This window comes from Plecotus auritus (assembly GCF_963455305.1).
Source record: "Plecotus auritus genome assembly, chromosome: 1".
Taxonomy (NCBI): Eukaryota; Metazoa; Chordata; class Mammalia; order Chiroptera; family Vespertilionidae; genus Plecotus; species Plecotus auritus.
In genome coordinates this window covers 108,342,105-108,361,597 of record NC_137770.1, presented here as the reverse complement: position 1 = coordinate 108,361,597, position 19,493 = coordinate 108,342,105, and the positions used below count along the sequence as shown (strand labels likewise).

Below are 19,493 nucleotides of genomic sequence, written 5' to 3'. Positions count from 1 at the left end.
GTTGAAAACCTTTCACACACACAAAAAAAAAAAACTACTAGGATTGATAAAGACATTCAGTAAGGTAGTAGGATACAAAATTAATATTCATAAATCCGTGATATTTTTATACACTAATAATGAACTATCAGGAAGGGAAACTAAGAAACCAATCACATATACAATTGCACTAAAATAAATACCTAGGAATAAATATAAACAAGAAGGTAAAAGACCTGTACTCAGAAAATTATAAGATACTAAAGAAGGAAACTGAAGAAGATACAAATAAGTAAAAGCACATACCATGTTCATGGATAGAAATAATTATCATCATTAAAATGTCCATACTACCAAAAGCAATCTACACTTCCAACATAATTCCTATCAAAATATCAAATATGTATTTCACAGAACTAGAACAAATAATCCAAAAATTTAGATATAACCACAAAAAATCATGAATAGTCTCCGCAATCTTTTTTTTAATTTCTTTATTGATTAAGGTATTACATATGTGTCCTTATTCTCCCATTACCCCTCACCCTCCATTCATGCCCCCACCCCCCTGTTGTCTGTGTCCATTGAATATCACATGGTCTCTGCAATCTTGAGAAATGAATAAAGTTGGAGGTATCACACAACCTGATATCAAATTATACTTCAAAACCATATTAATTAAAACAGCAGGATCTGACATAAAAAGAGACATATAGGTTAATGGAACAGAATAGATGGCCCAGAAATAAATCCATACTTATATGATCAATTAATATTTGACAAAGGAGGCAAAAACATAACAATTGGATAAAGACAATCTATTATATAAATGGTGCTGAGAAAATTGAACATAGAAAAAAATTAAAATGAGAATACCTTCTTACACCATATACAAGAATAAATTCAAAATGGATTAAAGAATTAAATGTAAGATTCAAAACCATAATACTCCTAGAAAAATAATAGTAAAATCTCAGACATTTCTTGTAGCAATATTTTTTCTGATATATATCCTCGGGCAGGGGAAACAAAAGAAAAAATAAACAAATGATATTACATCAAACTAAAAAGTTTTGAATAGCAGCAAAACATCAACAAAATAAAAAGACAACCTATTGAACAGAAGAAGCTATTCACCAATGATACATCTGATAAGGGGTTAATATCAAAATTTATCAGAACTCATACTTTTCAACACCAAAGAATACAATCCAATTAAAAATGGGCAGAGGACTTGAATAGACACTTCTCCAATAGACATATGAAAAGATGCTTAACATCATAAGTATTTGAATTTATGGTTTAAATGCAAATTAAAAACATAATAAGATATTAACTCACACCTATCAGAATGGCTATCATCAATAAATCCACAAATGGCAAGTGTTGGTGAGGATATGGAGAAAAGGGAATCCTCATGCATTGTTGATGGAAATGCATGTGGTTTAGCCACCTGGGACAACATTATGGATGTTTCTCAAAAAATTAAAAATGGAGACTCAAGATCCAAGATGGCGGCATAGGTAAACACCTAAACTGCTGCCTCGCACAACAATTTCAAAACTACAACTAAAAGACAAAACGTCTATCACCCAGAACCACGGGAAAGCTGGCTGAGTGGAAGTTCTACAACTAGAAGGAAAGAGAAAACAGCATTGAGAGGTGCACAACTGCTGAAAAGCTGAGGTACGGAGGCGCGCGAATCGGGCTGGCAGTGGGCAACTGGGAGCGCTGTCTTTTTCAACCCAAAGGGAGACAAGCTCCCAATTACTCTGAACTCCAGTTTCTGGGGAGACACAAGGGACCCAAACTCCTACGGGGAGAAGCTGGACTGTCTGCCGTCAGGTCTGAAAGTGAGGGTGGCTTGCTTACAGGGCTGAGCACAGGAATAATTGTTCACTGCACTGGGGCGTGGGACGCGGGGACACAGTCAGAAATGCAGAGCCAGTTTACTGGTAACCATTGCTGTTTGCCACGCCCTAGCCTAGTGACGCCCTGAGACCCCGCCCCCCACAACCTACAAACCCACCCAAGCTCCAAGCAGCGGCTTTAGCATATGAATGGCCTGCCCTATTGCAGCTTAACCTAGCAAACTTGCAGCCCAGGTCAGACAGCTCTAAAAGCTCCAAACTGCAAGCAAAGAGGAGAAAACTGTAGTTCTCGCTGTAGCTCCTGCTGGGTGGCCTCAAGACAGTAGCTGACCTGCACCCCAATGGAGATCCAGAAGACACCAGATTTCAACTCCTCACACCCATAAGTGACACAGTCAAGAGGCAGACTCAGTGAGCACCAAAGCCCCACTGAAACAAGTCCTGCACCATAAGCATGTCTCCAGCACAGCAGTTCTTCCATTATAGACACAGCGGGTCATCACAGCCAATTGGCCTGGAGGTCAATTCCTCCCAGTGTACCAACAGCAATCAAGGCTTAACTACACCAAGACTTTGCACTCAGCCCACAAAGGGGTGTACCAAGAGTGTCCACCTCAGGTGATTGGAGAGGCTGAGCTACTGGCCCCTATAGATCACCTACCACACAAAGCCACTCCATCAACACAGGGAAGCAGCAAAATGTGGAGACAAAGAAACATGTCACGAATGAAAGAAATGGAGGAAAGCAAACTACTGGATGACATAGAGTTCAGAACCACATTTATAAGGTTACTCAAGAATCTTCTAAAAACCGCTGAGGAACTTAATGAGACTTCTAAGGATCTTAATGGGAATGGAAAAAAAATGGAAAAGGACCAGTCAGAAATTAAGCATACACTGTCTAAAATAAAGAATATACAGAAACTCAACTGTAGATCAACGTACCCCAAGAATCAAACCAAAGATCTGAAATATGAGGAAACAAAAACCACCCAACTGGAAAAACAAAAAGAAAAAAAGAATCCAAAAATATGAAGATAGTGTAAGGAGCCTCTGGGACAACTTTAAGCATACCAACATATGAATTTTGGGGGTGCCAGAAGAAGAGAGAGAGCAAAATATTGAAAACCTATTAGAAGAAATAATGAAAGAAAACTTTCCCTACCTGGTGAAAGAAATAGACTTACAAGTTCAGGAAGCACACAGAACCCCATACAAGAGGAATCCAAAGAGGACCACACCAAGACACATCATAATTAAAATGCCAAGGGCAAAAGACAAAGAGAGAATCTTGAAAGCAGCAAGAGAAAAACGGTTAGTAACCTACAAGGGAGTACTCATACAACTATCAGCTGATTTCTCGGCAGAAACTATGCAGGCCAGAAGGGAGTGGCAAGAAATATTCAAAGTGATGAACAGCAAGAACCTACAACCAAGATTACTCTACCCAGCAACGCTATCATTCAGAGTTGAAGGTCAGATAAAGAGCTTCACAGACAAGAAAAAGCTAGAGTTCATCACCACCAAACCAGGATTACATGAAATGCTGAAGGGTATTCTTTAAGAAGAGGAAAAAGAAGAAAACGTAAAGATAAAAATTATGAACAACAAAATGACATCAAATACATACCTACCAACAAGTGAATCTAAAAATCAAGTGAATAAAAAATCTGAAGAACAGAATGGACTGGTGAATATAATAGAATCAGAGACATAGAAAGGGGGTGGACTGACAATTCTCAGGGGGAAGTGGGTGTGAGGGGTGTGGGAAGAGATTGAACAAAAATCTTACACCTATGGATGAAGACAGTGGTGGGGGTAAGGGCATGGGGTGGGGTGGGGAATCAGGTGGAGGGGAGCTATGGGGGGGAAAAAAGAGGAACACCTGTAATAATCTGAACAATAAAGATTTATTAAAAAATAAAAATAAAGAAGTTAAAGGCCATGCTGATATATGTGGAGCATGAAAAAAAAATGGAACTGCCTTATGACCCAGCAATTCCACTCCTGGTATTTATCTGAATAAAACCAAACCACTAATTTAAAAGAATATATGTATGTTTGTTGCAGCATTATTTACAATAGCCAAGATATGGAAGCAACCCAAGTGCCCAATAATAGATTATTGGATCAAGAAGTGCTACATATATACAGTAATTACTCAGCCATAAAAAAAATGAAAATGTATCATTTGTGACAGCATGGATGGACTTAGAGGGTATTATGTTCATTGAAATAAGTCAGTCTGAGAAAGGCAAATGCCATGTGATTTCACTTATGTGTGGAATATAAAGAACAAAATAAATGAACAAACAAGCTGAAAACAACTCATAAACACAGAGAGCCCACTGGTGGATGCCAGAGGGAAGGAGCTTTGGGGACTTGTTGAAAAAGGTGAAGGGATTAGGATGTACGCATTGGTAGTTACAAAATAGTCACAAGGATGCTGGTTAAAGCCTGCGAGTATAGTCAATAGTGTTGCATTAACTATGTGTGGTGCCAGGTGGGTGCTGAAGTTATGGGGGGAGGGAGGAAACACTCTAAGGTTTGTGAATGTCTGGCCACTGTACTGTACACCTGAAACCAATACAAAATAATGTTAAAAGGAAAATGTAAAAGAAAAAGAAAAATATATAAAAAAGAAAGGAGCCTAGCTGGGTTGGCTTAGTGGTTGAGTGTCAACCTATGATCCAAGAGGTCACCGGTTCAGTCCCTGGTCAGGAACATGCCCAGGTTGTGGGCTGGATCCCCAGTAGGGGGCATGCAGGAGGCAGGCAATTGATGTTTCTCTCTCATTGATGTTTCTATCTCTCTATCCCTCTCCCATTGCCTCTCTCTAAAAAAAAAAAAAAAAAAAAATGAACAAAACATACTTTTAAGAAAGAAAGCAAACAACCAAATTTTAAAAATGTATAAATTAGAGAATTGCAAATTAAAACAATGAGATGCCACTCATTGTTTATAATGTCTGAAATCCAAAACTCTGACAACACCAAATGCTGACTAAGATGAATTATCAGTCTCATTGCTGGAGGGAATGCGAAATGATAAAGCCCCTTTGCAAGACAGTTTGGTAATTTCTACAAAACAAAATATACTTTTACTATATGATCATGTGATCACACTCCTTAGTATTTATTCAAGTAAATTGAAAAACATGTCTACACAAAAACCTATGTTTATAGCTCCATTATTTGTCATTGCAAAACTTAGAGGTAACCACAATTTACTCCAACTGATGAATCAACAAAATACATACATACAACAAATTATTATTCAGCAATAAAAATAAATGAGATATGAGATATAAAACTATGAAAAGACATAGAGGAACCTTAAATGTATATCGCTAAGTAAAATTAAGACTCTCTGAATCCAAATATATGACATTCATGAAAAGGCAATCTACACTAATAAAAGAGAAAGATGCAAATTGACCATACCTCTGCAATGCCCACCAGCCAATCAGGAGTGAGTATGCAAATTAACACAACAAAGATGGTGGGTTAATTTGCATATGCTGGTGCCAAGCAGATGGGGGTGGAGCGGTGCCAAGTGGCCTGGGTCCCAGGGACGGGCAGCCTCCCAGGACCATCAGCAGACCCAGGAGGCAATGGCGGCCATGCAGCTTGACAGTATACAGCAGGGCCTGCTTGGCTGTAGCTGGGGCAACCCAAGAGCAGGCAAGCATGGCCCACAAGCAGCACTCAGCAGGGCCTGCTTGCCCATCGCCATGGTGTGGAGCAGGCAGGCCCTGCAGAGAGCAGAGAACCATGGGGAGTGTACCTAAGCCATCAGTAGAACATTCCCTGAGGGCTCCCAGATTGGAGAGGGTACAGGTAGGTCTTAGGGACCCCCCACCCATGCACAAATTTTGTGCACCAGGCCTCTAGTATTATAGAAACCAGAAAAAGATTAGTGGTTACATTGACAGCAAAATGGTGGTGGAATAGATGGAGGTATCCCGAGCCTTGTCCTGTAGCAGACAGAATGAGCAGCTGAAACTAATAACATACACCTCGAACTGGTGAAGGAGACTCAGCTGGTGAGACAATTTGCAGCTGGGAAGAGCAGAGGACCCCTGGAGAAAGGTAAAATCAAGGATCTGAGCTGGAGACAACTGCCAGACCTCTGAGCCCAGAAGGTCAGAGGGAAACCTCATGGCACCAAGTCGCATCACTTGGGACAGGCACAGCGTCTGTCTTTGGAAAGAAGATCCGCAGGACTGTTGGTGGCAGGGGATTCTAGATCTGGGTCCACAGTCATGAAATACTGAGCCCAGAGGGGGCAGCCTGAAGGGCTGGCCAGACCACGCAGTGCCAGCAGGAGAGGGGCTCGCAGAGGTGCAGCTCTTTCCCCTCTCTGTGGCCTTTGATTTTCTTCACTGAAGCTAGTTCATAGGACCTTTCAGATACAGACACTCACCCCTGGCTGAGGTGCAGGAGAAGGTGTGGAGTTGTGGAGTCTGGGGAGAGGCTGGGGAGAGGAGATGGTCAAGAGAAGTGGCAGCGAGTCTGGTACTGAGTCATACCTGATGCCCGGGACCTAGGCAGAAATTTTCTCCTGAAGAGATATAGCCCCTCCCTCTAGTCTCCAGGCAACCGATACAGCCACAGCCAAAATACACCTTGAATGGTACAAAGGATTAAAAAAAATTGTGAACAGTCCCTGAGAGTCCAAAGGGACTGGCCTATAGAGAGGACTTCGGTCCCAGCAACAGGAAACTGAGAAAGCCAGACATTACAGAAGACTGGGATCTTAAGTCAGCCAAAGGGACGACACTTCACTTTTTCATTTTTATTTTTATTTTTATTTTATTATTATTTTATCTTTTTTCTTTTGTTTGTTTCTTTATTTTCTATTTCTTTTCACATTATTTTTCCATCATTCCAATTTATTTTATTTGTTATTATTATTTTTATACCATTTTAAATCAAGTTTTTGTAAATTATTATTATTATTATTATTATTATTACCTTCTCATTCCCTTTCTTCATATCTACTCATCCCCTTTCTACTTCCTCTATACTGAACTGAGGTCCTCCCCATATTCATCCAATTCTTAACCTTATTTTCTGTATATAAGATTCTGCCCCAACCTCTTTATAGGGTATTTGGTGTTTGTTTTGGTCTACCTGATTTGGTTTACCAGTTTGTTCTCTGGTGTTTTCTCCCATATATATTTTTTATTTTCGTTTTTCTTCCTTTTTCTTCTATCTCTTATCTCATACCATTTTTTCTCTCTTCGATATCATTTGTACTCTTTTCCCTCTCCCCTAATTCTCTTTTCTCTGGTGGTCACTTATATTGGGGGTATCAGTGTCGTGAATACATTTGTGTTTTGTTCCCTCTGTGTCGTGTCTTGGTGAGGTGAATTTTTATACTGTCCGGCCAATGTGCTAGAGAATGAGCTACATAACCAGATACTTGGAGAGGAAACTCCATCCATGAATGGGTCAATAATACCCCAGACCCAACTACAGAGGCAGGAAGAAGGTGGCAGAGGGAGACAGAGTGTGAGGGAGGAAGGGAGCACAGGAAGATTGTGTGGGGTGTGTGTGTATGTCACAGTTAGATCCCATAGGATGTTCAGGGACAGCCTAACTGGGCTCACCTAACTAGGCAGTCTCTGCTACTACTGCAAACAGTACTGGGAGGCCAGCTCTTCCTCAAAGGCCTCGCGTTTTTGAAGGGGAGAGCTGCTGTGACTGGGAGCCCAGCCTCACCTCCACTCAGGGTGCCCTCAGATAACACCTGGGACTCTACAGCCACCCCTGCCAGGGACCTACTACCTTGGCTGTGGTCCCATGGTCACCGAGATTCCAGCAACCCCAAGCACAGGCTCCTGTGAGTTCCAAAGCACGCTCCCCTCTGACCAGCCCAATGCTTTAGCCCAGGGTACTGCGACAACAAGAGCAGCAGACACATGAGCAGCCCGCTCCTATCCGAGGAGCAGCAGCCCTGCAAGCAGCCCGCCCCAGGCTGAAGAGCGGCAACCTCACGTGGCCTGCCCCTGTCCAAGGAGCAGCAGCTGTGTGAGCGCCCCCTCCATCCAAGGAGCAGCAACCATGTGAGCAGCCCACCCCCATCCAAGGAGCAGCAGTTGTGTGAGCTGCCTGTCCCCATTCGATGAGCAGCAGCCCCACGAGCAGCCCGCCCCAGGTCAAGGAGCAGCAGCAGTGTGAGTGTCCCGCCCCCCCATCCAAGGAGCGGCAACCACACGAGCAGCCTGCCCCTGTCCAAGGAGCAGCAGCCACACGAGCAGCCTGTCCCTGTTTGAGGAGGAGCAGCCACATGAGCAGCCCGCCCATGACTGAGGAGCAGCAGAACCGCAAGGCCCACCCCCATCTAAGGAGCAACAGATGCACTCAGCACACACCCTGCACCTATCCAAGGAATAGCAGCTGCATGAGCAGCCTGCCCCCATCCCAGGAGCAACAGCTGCACACAGCCCGCACCCTGCAAATGTCCAAGGAACAGCAGCTGCCTGAACAGCTCACCCCCATCTGAGGAGCAGCAGCCTGCCACCATCTGAAGAGCAGTGAGCAACCCGCCCCTGCATGAGCAGCCCACTCTATCTAAAAAGCAGCAGCTCCATGAGTAGCATGCCCCAATTCGAGGAGTGGCATCGGCCCAAGGAGCCCACCCTGTCCGAGGAGCAGCAGTCTCATGCAGCCAGCCTTCATCCAAGGAGCAGCAGCTACATGAGCAGTCCATGCCTGTCTGAAGAGCAGCAATCACATGAGCAGCCTGCCCCCGTCTGAGGAGAAGCAGCCATGTGCATCCCACCCCCATCCGAGGAGCAGCAGCCTTGTGAGCAACCCACCCCATCTGAGTAGCAACAGCTGTGTGAGCCTCCCCCCACCAGCCAGAGGAGCCACCACTGCTGCAAACTGCACACACCAGAGGAGCCACTACCAACTGAGAAGCAGCTGCTGCCATAACAGCGAGAGGAGCAACCAAAGCGCAAGGAGTTACTGCCACCAAAGGAGCAGCCCTTGCATGACTCAACACCTAGATCACTTAGTGAGAACAAAAATGGGGAGATAAAGAAACCCCCAAAGGAAAGAAAAAGAGGAATCACCAGAAACGCAGCTAAGAGAAACAGAGGAATGCAATATGTCAGAAAAAGAATTGAGACTAAGGCTCATACAGTTCATAAACCAGATGGATGAAAAAATCAACAACTTATGTAAGAATCAAGAAGAGATGAAGAGTGATATAGCTGCAATAAAAAAAACACCATGGAGAGACAAAATGGCGGCAGAATAGGCAGACGTGTCCTGAGCATTGTCCCGGAGGAAATAGAGTGAGCGGCCGAAACGAGTGGAATTCAGCCCGAATTGGCAAAGGAGACACAGCTGGTGTGACAGTTTGAGCCGGAAAAGGCAGAGGTCCCCTGTATAAAGCCCAGGGCACTGCAACCATTTGAACAGCAGACATGTGAGCAGCCCGCTCCTTTCCAAGGAGCAGCAGCCCCATGAGTAACCCGCCCCAGGCCTAATAGCAGCAGTTTCACGTGGCCTGCCCTGTCCAAGGAGCAGCAGCTGTGTGAGTGGCCCATTCCCCCATCCGAGGAGCAGCAACCACACGAGCAGCTCACCCTATCTGAGGAGCAGCAGCCACTTGAGCAGCCCACCCACGACTGAGGAGTGGAAGCCCCACACAGCCGGTCCCCATCTGAGGAGCAGCAGCTGCATGCAGCCCGAATCCTGCACCACCTGTCCGAAGAGCAGCAGCTGTGCAAGCAACCTGCCCCCTTCCAAGGAGCAGCAGCTGTGTGAGCAGCCTGCCCCCGCCCAAGGAGCAGCAGCTGTGTGAGTAGACCGCTCCCTTCCAAGGAGCAGCAGCCTCACTAACCACCTGCCCCCATTTGAGGAGCAGCATCTGTGTGAGCTGCCTGCCCCCATCCAAAGAGCAACACCTGTGTGAGCAGCCCACCCCCATCCAAGGAGCAGCAGCTGTGTGAGCAGCCCACCCCCTTCTGATGAGCAGCAGCCACAGAGCAGCCTCCCCCCATCTGAGGAGCAGCAGCCATATAAGCAGACCGCCCACATCCAAGGAGCAGCACCCTGTGCAGTCTGCACTGGTCAGAGGAGCAGCACCCACACGCAGCTTGCACCTTTCCGACGAGAAGGAGCCGGGTGAGCATCCTGTCCCTGTCCAAGGAACATCAACAGCATGAGCAGCTCACTCCCACGTGAGAAGCAGATGCCGCACGAGCAGACCACATCCTGTGGGAGGAGAAGCAGCTGCACGAGCAACCCTCACCCGTACTAGGAGCAGCATCCCTGAAAGCAACCTGCCCCTGTCCAAGGACTGGCAGCATCATGCGCAGCCCATCCCATCTGAAGAACAGCAGCAGCACGCAGCCAACCCCATCTAAAGAGCAGCAGCCACATGAGCAATCTGCCCCTGTCTGAGGAGCAGCAGCCACGTGAGCAGCCGGCCCCCATCCAAGGAGTAGCGGACACGAGCAACCAGTCCCCATCCGAGGAGCAGCAACTTCATAATCAGCCCACCACCATCCAAGGAACAGCAGCTATACAAGCAGCCTGCCCCACCAGCCAGAGTAGACACCACTGCTGCGAACAGCACCCACCAGAGGAGCCGCTGCCAACTGAGAAGCAGCTGCTACCGTGACTGCCCGAGGAGCAACTGCAGCCCAAGAAGCCACTGCCACCCGAGGAGCAGCCCCTGCACAGCTCGACATCTAGATCAGTCGGTGAGACTAAAAATGGGTAGACAAAGATACCCCCGAAGGAAAGAAAGAGGAATCTCCAAAAAAGCAGCTAAATGAAACAGAGGCATGCAATATGTCAGAAAAAGAATTCAAAATAAGGGTCATACAGTTCCTAAACCGGATGGAAGAAAAAACCAACACCTTATGTAAGAATCAAGAAGAAATGAAGAGTGATATGGCTGCAATAAAAAACACCATGTAATGTTTCAACAGTAGACTAGGAGAAGGGGAGGACTGCATTAGCGAATTAGAAGACAGGGAAACAAAACACAGCCAAACTGAATTGCAATTGGAAAAAAAAATTAAAAGACAGGAGAAGAGCCTAAGGGAGCTATGGGACAACATGAAGTGAAGCAGCATAAGAATAATAGGGGTGCCATAACAGGAAGAGGAACAAGGGTTAGAAGACCTATTTGAAGAAATAATGTCAGAAAACTTCCCTCATGTGGGGAAGAAAAAGGTCACACAAGCACAGAGAGTCCCAAACAGTATGAACCCAAAAAGACCCACACCAAGATACATCATAATTACAATGGCAAATATTCAGGACAAAGAGAGAATCTTGAAGACTGCAAGAGAGAGACATAAAGTTACATACAAGGGAGCTCCCATTAGATTATCAAATGATTTCTCAACAGAAACACATCAGGTCAGAAAAGAATGGAAGGAAATTTACAAAGTGATGCAAACCAAGGGACTGAATCCAAGAATACTCAATCCAGCAAGGCTATCATTCAAAATTGAAGGAGAAATAGGAGCTTCACAGGCAAAAAAAAAAAAAAAAAATGCCAAGGGAGTTTATCACTACCAAGCAAGCAATGCAAGAAATACCAAGCAAGCAATGCAAGAAATCCTAAAGGGACCGGTGTAAAAAGAAGAATAAAAAGGTAAGAAGGAACACAGACACAAAAAATAAAAATAGCTACAAACAAGTATCTTTCAATAATCACTTTAAATGTGAAAGTACTAAATGCTCCAATCAAAAGACATCGAGTGGCTGAAAGGATAAAATAACATGACCCATATATATGCTATCTACAAGAGAACCACCTCAGAAAAAGGGACTCATACAGACTGAAAGTGAAGGGATGGAAAAACATCTTTCAGGAAAATGGAATTGAAAAATAGCTGGGGTAGCAGTACTTATATCTGACAAAATAGACCTCAAAGTAAAGGCCATAAGAAGAGATAAGGAAGGCTACTTCATAATAATAAAGGGATGGATACAACAAGAAGATATAACCCTGATAAACATATATGCACCCAATGCAAGAGCACCCAAATACATAAAAAAATTAACAGAAGATATCAAGGGAGAGATCGACAACAACACAATCATAGTAGGGAACTTGGATATACCACAGACATCACTGGATAAACCCTCTAGACAAAAAGTCAGCAAAGAAACAGCAATTCTAAATGACTCACTAGATCAGATGGACCTAATTGACATCACCAGAGCATTTCACACCAAAGCCACAGAATATACGTTCTTCTCAAGTGCAAATGGGACATTTTCAAAAATAGACCACATATTGGGTCACAAGCAAAGTCTCCCCAAATTCAAAAAGATTGAAATCATATCAAGCATTTTCTCAGACCACAATGGCATAATATTATAAATAAACTACAATAAAAACAATTCAAAAAAATCAAACACTTGGAAGATGAATAGCATGCTATTAAAAATGATTGGGTTATCAATGAGATCAAAGAAGAAAGTAAAAACATTCTGGAGCCGAAACTGGTTTGGCTTGATGGATAGAGCATCAGCCTGCAGACTGAAAGGTCCCAGGCTCGATTCCGGTCAAGGGCACGTACCTTGATTTCAGGCACATCCCCAGTGGGAGGTGTGCAGGAGGCAGCTGATTGGTGTTTCTCTCTCATCGATGTTTCTAACTCTCTATCCCTCTCCCTTCCTCTCTGTAAAAAATCAATAAAATATATTTTAAAAAAAACATTCTGGAGACTAATGACAATAAAAACACAACAATGCAAATTCTATGGCACACAATGAAAGCATTCCTGAAAGGGGAGTTTATAGCTCTACAGGCCTACCTCAAAAAACAAGAAAAAATGGTAATAAATCATCTAACTCTACAACTCAAAGAATTAGAAAGAGAGCAACAAGAAAAGCCCAGAGTGAGCAGAAGGAAAGAAATAATAAACATTAGAGCTGAAATGAATGACATAGAGAGCAAAAAAATAATACAAAAGATCAATGAAACCAAGAGCTGGTTCTTTGAAAGGATAAACAAGATTGATGAACCTCTAGCCAGACTCACCAAGAAGCAAAAATAGAGGACCCAAATAAATAAAATCAGAAATGAAAGAGGAGAAATAACCACAGACCCCACAGAAATACAGAGGATTGTTAAAAATACTATGAACAACTCTATTAGAACAAACTGGACAACTTGGAGGAAATGGACATATTCCTAGAAAAATACAACCTTCCAAAACTCACTCAGGAAGATTCTAAAAATCTCAAAAGGCTGATAACTATGGAAGAAATTGAAGCAGTCATCAAAAAGCTTCCAGCAAACAAAAGCCCAGGGCCAAACATCTTCACAGGGGAGTTTTACCAAACATTCAAGGAAGAATTAAACCTATCCTCCTCATACTATTCCAGAAAATTCAAGAAGGAGGAACACTTCCAAGCTCTTTCTATGGAGCCAGCATCACCCTAACACCAAAACCAGATGTGGATAACACAAAGAAAGAGAACTTCATGCCAATATCCTTCATGAACATAGATGCCAAAATCCTCAACAAAATCTAGCAAATTGGATCTAGCAGTACATTAGAAAGATCATACACCATGACCAAGTAGGATTTATCCCAGGAATGCAAAGATGGTACAATATTCACAAATCAATAAACGTGATAAATCACATAAACAAATTGAGAGAGAAAAATCACATAGTCATATCAATTGATGCAGAAAAAACATTTGAGAAAATCCAACACCCTTTCTTGATAAAAACTCTCAGCAAGGTGGGAAGAGAAGGATCATACCTCAACATAATAAAAGCCATATATGACAAACCCACAGCCAACATCACATTCAATGGGCAAAAACTAAAACCATTTCCCCTAAGAACAGGAACAAGACAGGGATGCCCATTCTCACCACGCCTGTTCGAGATAGTATTGGAAGTATTAGCCATTGCGATTAGACAAGAAGAAGAAAATAAGGCATTCAAATTGGAAAAGAAGAAGTAAAGCTGTCCTTATTTGCAGATGACATGATACTGTACATAGAAAACCCTAAAGATTCCATCAAAAAATTATTAGACTTAACAAATGAATTTGGCAATGTAGCGGGAGACAAAATTAACGCCAAGAAATCTATGGCATTTCTATATACCAATAATGAACTTACAGAAAGAAAGACTAAAAAAGCAATCCCATTTACCATTGCACCAAAAAAATAAGATACCAAGGAATAAACTTAACTAAGGAGGTAAAAGACCTATACGTGGAAAACTACAGGACACTGAAAAAAGAGATAGAAGAAGACATAAACAGATGGATGAACATATCATGTTCATGGATTGCTAGAATCAACAACAACAAAATGTCCATACTACCCAAAGCAATCTATAGATTCAATGCTCTTCCCATTAAAATACCAACGGCATATTTCACAGACCTAGAACGAACTTTCCAAAAATTCACCTGGAATAAAAAAAAGACCCCAATTAGCTACAGCAATCCTGAGAAAGAACAAAATAGGTGGGATCTCAATACCAGATATCAAGCTGTATTACAAAGCCACTGTTCCCAAAACTGCCTGGTACTGGCACAAGAACAGACATATAGATCAATGGAATAGAATAGAGAACCCAGAAATCGACCCAAACCACTATGCTCAATTAATATTTGACAAAGGAGGCATGAACATACAATGGAGTCAAGACAGTCTCTTCAATAAATGGTGTTGGGAAAACTGGACACATACATGCAAAAAAAAATGAAACTAGACTACCAACTTACACCATACATAAAAAATAAACTCAAAATGGATAAAGGACTTAAACATAAGCCAGGAAACCATAAAAATACTAGAGGAATCTAAAGGCAGCAAAATCTCAGATATATGCCAGTGCTACTTCTTCACTGATACAGTTCCTAGGGCAATGGAAGCTAATGAGAAAATCAACAAATGGAACTACATCAAAATAAAAAGCTTCTGAACAGCAAAAGAAACCATAGACAAAACAACAAGAAAGCCCACTGTATGGGAGAACATATTTTCAAATGTTATCACTGATAAAGGTTTAATCTCCAACATCTACAGGGAACTTATACAACTAAATAAAAGGAAAATAAACAACCCAATCAAAAAATGGGCAATGGACCTAAATAGAATCTTTTCAAAAGAAGACAAAAGGAATGCCAAGAGACACATGAAAACATGCTCAAAGTCACTAATTTTCTGAGAGATGCAAATCAAAACGACAATGCGGTACCATCTCACACCTGTCAGAATGGCTATCATCAACAAATCAATAAATGACAAATGTTGGTGAGGATGCGGAGAAAAAGGAACCCCCTTGCACTGCTGGTGGGAATGCAGACTGGTGTAGCCACTGTGTAGAACAGTACGGAGTTTCCTCAAAAAGTTAAAAATGGAACTCCCATTTGATCCAGTAATCCCACTTCTAGGAATATATCCCAAGAAACTAGAAACACCTATCAGAAAGGATATATGCACCCCTATGTTCGTAGCAGCACAATTCACCATAGCTAAGATTTGGAAACAGTCTAAATGCCCATCAGCCGATGAGTGGATTAGAAAACTATGGTACATCTACACAATGGAATACTATGCTGCTATAAAAAAGAAGGAATTCTTAACATTTGCAGCAGCATGGATGGACGTGGAGAGCATTATGTTAAGTGAAATAAGCCAGGCAATGAAAGAAAAATACCACATGATCTCACTCATTTATGGAATATAATGAATAACATAAACTGAAGAACAAAAACAGATCCAGAGACAGAGAAACATCAATCAGACCGTCAAACCTCAGAGGGAAGGTAGGGCAGGGTGGGGGTAAGGGGGAGAGATCAACCAAAGGACTTGTATGCATGCATATAAGCCTAACCAATGGACACAGACAACAGGGAGTGAAGGCATAAGTGGGGTGTGGGGGGTATTGGGGGCATAAGAACATGTATGTAATACCTTAATCAATAAAGAAAAAAAGATAGATAAATAAATAAATAAATAAATAAATAAATAAATAAATAATAAGATTTTTGGTTACCAGGGATTCAGGTAGATGGAGGGAGAGATGAATAGGTAGAACGTGGGATTTGCAGGGCAGTAAAATTATTCTGCATTATACTGTAATGGTGGGTCATGACATTATGCATTTGTCAAAACCCATAGAGCTGTACAACACAAAAATTGAACTCTCTGTAAACTATGGACTTTAATTAATAATAATGAATCAATATTAATACTAAGGCAAAACATTACTAATAGAAAAAAAACTTTGTGTAGGGGATTGTGGGGATACTGGGTATATGGAAACTTTGTAAATTCTGCTCAATTTTTCTATAAACCTAAACTGCTCTAAAAAAAATAAAGTCTATTAAAATATATGAAGCAACATCAAGATTAAATTATAGTGAAAAAAAGGAGTGGCACAAAAAAGTAGCTTTTCTTATTGATCAGGCTATATAATCTAATTCTATTTAGAGAATGGGGAAGGAAGAAGAGAATAAAGTTCGGGTGAAGATGAAAGGGGGTACTATTTGTCTGTTTTCAGTAACAGCTTATTTTCAGTATTCTTTTGTATTAGTATCCACATTTGTTAAACAATCATATACTTTACAAAGTGTTCCCCCTGATATTTCCAATAACCACCTGGCACCATTCATAGTTATTGCAATATTATTGACTATATTCCTTATGCTGAACCTTATATCCTCTTGACTATAACTGCCAATTTACACTTCTTAATCCCTTTATCTTTTCACTCAGTCCCCCAAACCCCTCCCCTTATGGCAACCACCAGTCTATTCTCTGAATTTGATTCAGTGTTCTTTGATCTTTAGATTCCGCATACAAGTGATGTCATATGGTATTTGTCTCTCTCTGACTGACTTACTGAGCATAATTCCATCCATGCTGTCAGAAATGGTAAGATTTCTTTTTATAGCTGAGTAATATTCCATTGTATATCCATACCACAGCTTTTTTTTTTTTTTCACTCATCTATTGATGGGTACTTGGGTTGCTTCCATAGCTTGGCTATTGTAAATAATGCTGCAATGTACATAGAAGTGCATATATTCTTTCAAATTATTGTTTTGAGATTCTTAAGATAAATACAAGAGTGGAATTGGTGGATCATAAAGCAGTTCCATTTTTTATTTTTTGAAGAACCCCCATACTGCAGTCCTACCAACAGTGCACAAGGATTCCCATTCTCCACATGCTCACCAACACTAGCCACTTGTGGATTTACTAATGATAGACATTCTGACATGTGTGAGGTGATATCTCTTTGTAGTTATAATTTGCATCTCTCTATTAGTATCATTGAGCATCTTTTCACATGTCTATTGGTCATCTGTATGTTCTCCTTGGAGAAGTGTCTATTCATGTCCTCTGCCTATTTTTTAATTGGATTATTTTGTGTGTGAGAGCGTTTTTAATAAATTTTGGATATTAAACCCTTATCAGATGTACCATCATGAATATGTTTTCCCACCAATGGGTTGTCCTTTCATTTTGTTGATGTTTTCCTTTGCTGTGTAGAAACATTTTAGTTTGATGTAGTCCCATTCGTTATTTCTTTTTCCAAAAGGGGCTAATTTTAAGAAAAAAAAAAGAAAGCATACACAAGTGAAACAGCAATATTGATAGAGAGTAGATGTATACCAATGGGCTCAGGGACTAAAGCATCTTCCATGAGAAAAGATACTTAGGAACCTGCAAAAGGTTTTACACCATATTGTGAAATGTAACCCTAACCCTGTGCTTCCCTGAAAAGTCATGCATAAAATTTCTACTATTATATTTTTGGGAACTTTTTTGTTGTTGGAAGATGTGTTCCATTGGCATATAAGTAGGCACAGAGACTTCTTTTTTTAAACCATAATGAAGCATCATGGACCAGAATTATCCTTCCACCTTTCAATAATGAAAAACTGGGCAAAAATAAAGGAACAGCAATGTTCAGACATTGGAGAACAGAAAGCACAAGGCAGTAATCCCTGAAAAAAACAAAAAGGAAAAAGACTTAAGACATTCATGCCAGCTTATTGCCTGGTGTTTCTAGGCCACAGCATAAGGAAGAAGAATCCAAAAAGAGTTTCCTTGAGTTCAAAGACAAAGTTTAGAGTTTTGGCAACTAGAATTAATAGGGCACAGTACTAGAGAGAAGTAAGCCACACAGATTAAGAGAGCTCTGTAGATGTGTAGAGGGTTTGATGTAGAGAAAGGCTTTCACTATCCACTCCAAAGCTCTAGATACCTTTCTATCCTACCTAGATAGATTCTCTTGATCAGAAGTCTATATAGAACCTGGCAGTACTGAGGAATGTATATCTGTCTTTGTTTTATACATGAAAACATTAGGGTTTAAAGCTCATGTTGAAAGAGGACAGGATTTCCATCAAATTTTTCTAATCAATTCTTATTTTCCACTTCTAAACTGTATTCCATAGTATATATTACATGATTGTTAGAAAATTCTGTCCATTATTAAGACATAAGCAAGATAATGTCTCCTTTCTGTTGACAAATTGTCAGAACTTTAACATCCTAGTTCTAGCAACTGTGACTACAGCTGAGTACCTACCAGTAGCATTAGTGTTTATGAGATGATCTATAATTAATAGTAACAAAGTCTAAAAATCTCTTAATTTTATTACTGCTCCATCTCAAAGGCCTGCCACTCCTGCAACTTGTCAGTAGTACACTCTAATCACAACTAAAATCCTCCATTCCCAGTAATAACATGGTGCTCCTCAAAAATGAGTCTATTTTTGGTAACATGTAGCCTTAACTAGAAATGTCAATACTTGCTTGATTGTATGACTCTAAAATTCAGGGAATCTATGTTATAACTTAATAATTGTTACTTTAAATTATAGGAAATTATAGAAATCAATTCCCTCAATAGAGGTTAATTACACTGATGCTTAAATGAGTGGAAACTTACGTGGTTCAGTTGCAGACACCTCCATAAAGTCTTCAGTTGAGTTACTTCTTATGAATTCTGAAATAATAGTGGATTCGTTATGTTTCAAATATAAATTATATATATATATTAATTGACTTTAAATTTTATAGTGTTTTATTTTAATAATTCATTCAAAAGAAAAAATTCTAAGAAAAACAATAGAACTACCAACATGCATATCCTTCCAATTGGGTAACAATGGTAATATCTGAAAGAATATGTATAACTGAGTGATGTGAAATCATCATTTTTTTGACAAAACTTGTTTTTCATCTTATATTCTCTTAATGTTATTATCATCTAATCCCTCTTCCTTTCATATCCAATCACCAAGTTTTGTCTATTTAACCAGGCACATATTTCTCAAATATGACCCTTCTTTTTCACTTGTGCTCCAACATAGGCACTTATTACACATTTAAGATACAGTAATAACTTCTCTTTCTTACACCCAGGCCCCTAATCCAGCTTCTACCACGTGGCCAGAATAATCTTTAAAATTAAATACAACAATGTCACTTCCCTACAAAAAATCTTCAATGAGTCCCTATTATATAAAATAAATAAATAAATAAATAAAAAGTCCTTAGCACAACATTCAATCCCTCTAAGCTCTCTCCTACCTTATCCCTAACTATTGCTTTACAATCTAGTCCAATACCATTCCAGTTGCAATTCCCCATTCATGCTGTT

General features: G+C 41.0%; 1 protein-coding gene across 1 annotated transcript in view; it reads right to left on the bottom strand.

The window, feature by feature from the left end:
• CCDC7 (coiled-coil domain containing 7) overlaps positions 1–19,493 on the bottom strand; it is a gene marked incomplete at both ends in the record, with an annotated part of 182,208 nt that overhangs the window by 84,398 nt on the left and 78,317 nt on the right. Inside the window, one exon of the mRNA XM_080654120.1 lies at positions 18,780–18,836. Coding sequence (XP_080510246.1) covers positions 18,780–18,836 — 57 coding nt within the window. The remainder of the gene's footprint in view (positions 1–18,779; positions 18,837–19,493) is intronic.